General features: G+C 47.8%; 1 protein-coding gene across 1 annotated transcript in view; it reads right to left on the minus strand.

Moving 5' to 3' along the window:
* The window catches only part of COL8A2 (collagen type VIII alpha 2 chain), a 75,800-nt gene extending 72,309 nt beyond the window's left edge, over positions 1-3,491 (minus strand). The window contains exon 1 of the mRNA XM_068116462.2: positions 3,145-3,491. Coding sequence (XP_067972563.1) covers positions 3,145-3,201 — 57 coding nt within the window. The 5' untranslated portion in view covers positions 3,202-3,491. The remainder of the gene's footprint in view (positions 1-3,144) is intronic.
* Between the last annotated feature and the right edge of the window lie 2,711 nt (positions 3,492-6,202).

A 6,202-nucleotide genomic window follows, 5' to 3' on the forward strand; every position in this document is an offset into this window, starting at 1 on the left:
AGCGCTCCACTTAATGTAAGGGCAACTGCTGGTGACTAGCGCTCCACTTACTTTGAGACCTGCTGCTGGTGACGAGCGCTCCACTTAATGCGAGGCCTTCTGCTGGTGACTCGCGCTCCACTTAATGCGAGGCCTTCTGCTGGTGACTAGCGCTCTACTTAATGTGAGGCCTTCTGCTGGTGACTCGCGCTCCACTTAATGCGAGGCCTTCTGCTGGTGACTCGCGCTCCACTTAATGCGAGGCCTGCTGCTGGTGACTAGCGCTCCACTTAATGCGAGGCCTTCTGCTGGTGACTAGTGCTCCACTTAATGTGAGGCTTGCTGCTGGTGACTAGCGCTCCACTTAATGCGAGGCCTGCTGCTGGTGACTAGCGCTCCATTTAATGCGAGGCCTTCTGCTGGTGACTAGCGCTCCACTTAATGCGAGGCCTGCTGCTGGTGACTCGCGCTCCACTTAATGCGAGGCTTGCTGCTGGTGACTAGCGTTCCACTTAATGTGAGTTGTTAGGGTTAGGGTTAGTGGTCTTAGGGGTCTTAAAGGATTTTGGGGATCTTCAGTCTTTGGGGTCTGAAGGATGTTCTCGGTCTTCAAGGGTCAGAAACGTCTTACGGATCTTTGGGGTCACAAGAGTGTTTGGGGTCTTTTGGGTCAAATGTGTCTTTTGGGAACAAAGAGTCTTGTGGGCCTGAGGTGGTGGATGAAAATACCCTGAGTACAATACCTCGATACACGCCGACGATACACCACCAACACACTATTATACTATACATCACCAACACACTATTGTTATGTCGGTGGGGTAAAGGAATATCTAGTCAGATAGATCTGTATAGGTAGGTATTCGACTGTCGCGATAGGGAATCCACCCTGTAATAAGTTCCATGTGTAGTCCGGTTTGTTGGGATAAGCTGTATTGATGTCCCCGCTACGGGGGAGCAGGGCGTGCCAAATAGTCCAGAGATTATGGATATGATCCCTTTGTTCGTCATCCCCCCCTGTCGCCAAACCTTTGTCCCTTATGGCAATGCATACCCATATAAACACTTAGATAGGCCCTTTAGTGCACGCAGTAATTAAATTCCCTTCCCTTACAATGACATTGGAAAACAGGCAGGAAGCCAGTTCGGGGCACCGCCGGGTGGCCGCCGTCAGCTACACCACCAGCTAGGCCTAGCAACATGGCGTGACACGAGCTGTGACCACGCCACAGGGAACGTGTGATTGGAGGAAATGCGCTGGAAGGTTCAGTGGAAGGCGCTGATTGGGGGGCGTGCCAAGACCGACGTCACAGGCCAGGTTATAAAATGGCGCTGCACGACACTTTCAGCAGCTCTTGCTCTTGCACATCTCTCTTTGGCCTCTTGTCGCTGCACGATATCTCTCTGTGCTTGAAGCTCTTGCTCTTGCACGTCCCTCTTTGGCCTCTTGGCGCTGCACGATATCTCTCTGTGCTTGAAGCTCTTGCGCTTCTTCTTGGTCTTGAGAGGTCCTGGTGGTCGTTGGTTCACCATCTGCGTGGTGCAGCAGCGAGGCTCGGTGCTGTGAACGGGCAGGACCTCGTGTGCGAACGGTGAGGGGATTGGAGCGAGGGCGTTGGCTCGGGCCTAGCGAAGCGTGCGAGGCGGACGGAGGGTTTCTCCGCACCAGAGTTTGGAGCCATGTTGGACGATACACGGACAAGACGACGGACAGATAAGACGCACCACATTCACCAGCACACGACGATTTCTTTTATTAATTCATTTTCCCTTGTTTGTATCTGAAGTGAGGTGTGTGGGATCCCAACTTAGGCTCTTTATTTGATTACCGTAGCGTTCCTTGTTATCGGGTTCCGTGAATAAATCTCTATTTTTGTACATTCTAATTCGGTGTTCGAGTACATTAATTTCCCTGCAGGATCGAAGCTGCCATCGGTTCGCTGAAGGTAAGCGCTTTTGCCACAGCTTCCACTTCTCTTCTTCCTCCCGCGTTTTACAGCCGAATCCGTGTTTGGTCGTCGCCTCAAGTAAATCCGTTCGGTCCATCCGCGGTCTCTGGTATTAACCGGAGGGATTCGCGTGACAATATTATACTATACGCCACCAACACACTATTATACTATACATCACCAACACACTATTATACTATACATCACCAACACATTATTATACTGTACATCACCAACGCACTATTATGCTATACATCACCAACACACTATTATACTACACAACACCAACACACTATACATCACCAACACACTATTATACTATACATCACCAACACACGATTATACTATGCATCACCAACACACTATTATACTATACACCACCAACATGCTATTATACTATACATCACCAACACACTATTATACTATACATCACCAACACACTATTATACTATACATCACCAACACACTATTATACTATACATCACCAACACACTATTATACTATACCTCACCAACACACTATTAAACTCTATATCACTAACACACTATTATACTATACATCACCAACACACTATTATACTATACATCACCAACACACTATTATACTACACATCACCAACACACTATTATACTATACATCACCAACACACTATTATACTACACATCACCAACACACTATTATACTATACATCACCATCACACTATTATACTATACATCACCAACACACTATTATACTATACATCACCAACACACTATTATACTATACATCACCAACACACTATTATACTACACATCACCAACACGCTATTATACTACACAACACCAACACACTATTATACTATACATCACCAACATACTATTATACTATGCATCACCAACACACTATTATACTACACAACACCACACTTATACTACACATCACCAACACACTATTATACGATACACCACCAACACACTATTACACTATACACCACCAACACACTATTATACCATACATCAACAACATACTATTATACTATACATCATGAACACACTATTATACTATTTTCATTCCACATCACCTTTGTGGCATCACTAAAACTGGTCTATGAACGATTATATGGCTGACATTATACCTTACTACAAAGACAGGTGTAGTGCGTTGTACGAAACACAAACCCCCAAAAAGCCAAGACATGTATTACTACCGGATTCCAACCAGCTCAACAATTCGTACCTCACCAAGCGTTGTCCTAAGGTGGTTCTTGTCTGGGACCAAAACACACCAGCACATCAGCCCAGCATGACGATCCAATGAGTGAGAGCCAAGGCGTTAGGAAGTTATGGTGTGGTTATATTTCCTCTCTCTCGCAGGTGCAGTGCTGGGTAGAACCATGGAAGCCCCTCTCAAGGTATTTATTACTTAAAGCATAAACCCGCACCACCAAAATCCCTTCTTGGTACTTTAAATCCCCCCCCCCCCCTCCACTCGCTTCCATCGCTCCTCCTTTTCCAAGCCCTCTCCCATCCCTCGCGCTCTTCCAGCCGGGCTCTCCAGCGAAGCGAGTGATGGAATGCGAGTCCTGGCTCGGATCTCCAGCCTCTTCGATGGCAGCGAGTCGTGTTGCTGGGGGAAGAAAGGGGTGACTGTGCCTATAATTGCCCCACTGGAGGTTTGTGCACTGAACACCATTACACATGGAGCTATACAAGTTAATTTAGTTCAGGAGGGAGGACAGGTCACAAACCTGGAGTTACTGAAGGGTTTTAAAACACGTGCACCAAGAACACGGGACACCAAGTGGGGATCATCATGGTGGGAAGTCTCCGATGAATCTTACCTGAGTGGGGATCATCATGGTGGGAAGTCTCGAATGAACTTCATCTGAATTGGGATCATCATGGTGGGAAGTCTCTGGTGAAAGTTTCTTGAGTTGGGATCATCATGGTGGGAAGTCTTTGGTGAACGCTACTTGAGCCGGGATCATCATGGTGGGAAGTCTCTGGTGAACGCTACTTGAGTCGGGATCATCATGGTGGGACGTCTCTGGTGAACGCTACTTGAGTCGGGATCATCATGGTGGGAAGTCTCTGGTGAACGCCACTTGAGTCGGGATCATCATGGTGGGAAGTCTTTGGTGAATGCTACTTGAGTCGGGATCATCATGGTGGGAAGTCTCTGGTGAATGTTACTTGAGTCGGGATCATCATGGTGGGAAGTCTCTGGTGATTGCTACTTGAGTTGGGATCATCATGGTGGGAAGTCTCTGGTGAACGTTGCTTGAGTCGGATCATCATGGTGGGAAGTCTCTGGTGAATGTTGCTCGAGTCAGGATCATCATGGTGGGAAGTCTCTGGTGAATGTTACTTGAGGTGGGATCATCATGGTAGGAAGTCTCTGGTGAATGCTACTTGAGTCGGGATCATCATGGTGGTAAGTCTATGGTGAATGTTACTTGAGTCGGGATCATCATGATGGGAAGTCTCTGGTGAATGATACTTGAGTCGGGATCATCATGGTGGGAAGTCTCTGGTGGACGGTACTTGAGTCGGGATCATCATGGTGGGAAGTCTCTGGTGAACGCTACTTGAGTCAGGATCATCATGGAGGGAAGTCTCTGCTGAATGTTACTTGAGTAGGGATCATCATGGTCGGAAGTCTCTGGTGAATGTTACTTGAGTCGGGATCATCATGGTGGGAAGTCTCTGGTGAATGTTACTTGAGTCGGGATCATCATGGTGGGAAGTCTCTGGTGAATGTTACTTGAGCCGGGATCATCATGGTGGGAAGTCTCTGGTGAATGCTACTTGAGTCGGGATCATCATGGTGGGAAGTCTCTGGTGAACGTTGCTTGAGTCGGGATCATCATGGTGGGAAGTCTCTGGTGAACGTTGCTTGAGTCGGGATCATCATGGTGGGAAGTCTTTGGTGAATGTTGCTCGAGTCGGGATCATCATGGTGGGAAGTCTCTGGTGAATGTTACTTGAGGCGCGATCATCATGGTGGGAAGTCTTTGGTGAATGCGACTTGAGTCGGGATCATCATGGTGGGAAGTCTCTGGTGAATGTTGCTCGAGTCGGGATCATCATGGTGGGAAGTCTCTGGTGAATGTTACTTGAGTCGGGATCATCATGGTGGGAAGTCTCTGGTGAATGTTGCTCATGTCGGGATCATCATGGTGGGAAGTCTCTGGTGAATGTTACTTGAGGCGGGATCATCATGGTAGAAAGTCTCTGGTGAATGCTACTTGAGTCAGGATCATCATGGTGGTAAGTCTATGGTGAATGTTACTTGAGTCGGGATCATCATGATGGGAAGTCTCTGGTGAATGTTACTTGAGTCGGGATCATCATGGTGGGTAGTCTCTGGTGGACGCTACTTGAGTCGGGATCATCATGGTGGGAAGTCTCTGGTGAACGTTGCTTGAGTCGGGATCATCATGGTGGGAAGTCTCTGGTGAACGTTGCTTGAGTCGGGATCATCATGGTGGGAAGTCTTTGGTGAATGCGACTTGAGTCGGGATCATCATGGTGGGAAGTCTCTGGTGAATGTTACTTGAGGCGGGATCATCATGGTAGGAAGTCTGGTGAATGCTACTTGAGTCGGGATCATCATGGTGGTAAGTCTATGGTGAATGTTACTTGAGTCGGGATCATCATGATGGGAAGTCTCTGGTGAATGTTACTTGAGTCGGGATCATCATGGTGGGAAGTCTCTGGTGGACGCTACTTGAGCCGGGATCATCATGGTGGGAAGTCTCTGGTGAATGCTACTTGAGTCGGGATCATCATGGTGGGAAGTCTCTGGTGAACGTTGCTTGAGTCGGGATCATCATGGTGGGAAGTCTTTGGTGAACGTTGCTCGAGTCGGGATCATCATGGTGGGAAGTCTCTGGTGAATGTTACTTGAGGCGCGATCATCATGGTGGGAAGTCTTTGGTGAATGTTACTTGAGTCGGGATCATCATGGTGGGAAGTCTCTGGTGAATGTTGCTCAAGTCGGGATCATCATGGTGGGAAGTCTCTGGTGAATGTTGCTCGAGTCGGGATCATCATGGTGGGAAGTCTCTGGTGAATGTTACTTGAGTTGGGATCATCATGGTGGGAAGTCTCTGGTGAATGTTACTTGAGTCGGGATTATCATGGTGGGAAGTCTCTGGTGAATGTTACTTGAGTCGGAATCATCATGGTGGGAAGTCTCTTGTGAATGTTACTTGAGGCGCGATCATCATGGTGGGAAGTCTTTGGTGAATGTTACTTGAGTCGGGATCATCATGGTGGGAAGTCTCTGGTGA

This window comes from Myxine glutinosa, chromosome 5, assembly GCF_964187855.1.
Source record: "Myxine glutinosa chromosome 5, kmMyxGlut1.1, whole genome shotgun sequence".
Classification (NCBI taxonomy): domain Eukaryota; kingdom Metazoa; phylum Chordata; class Myxini; order Myxiniformes; family Myxinidae; genus Myxine; species Myxine glutinosa.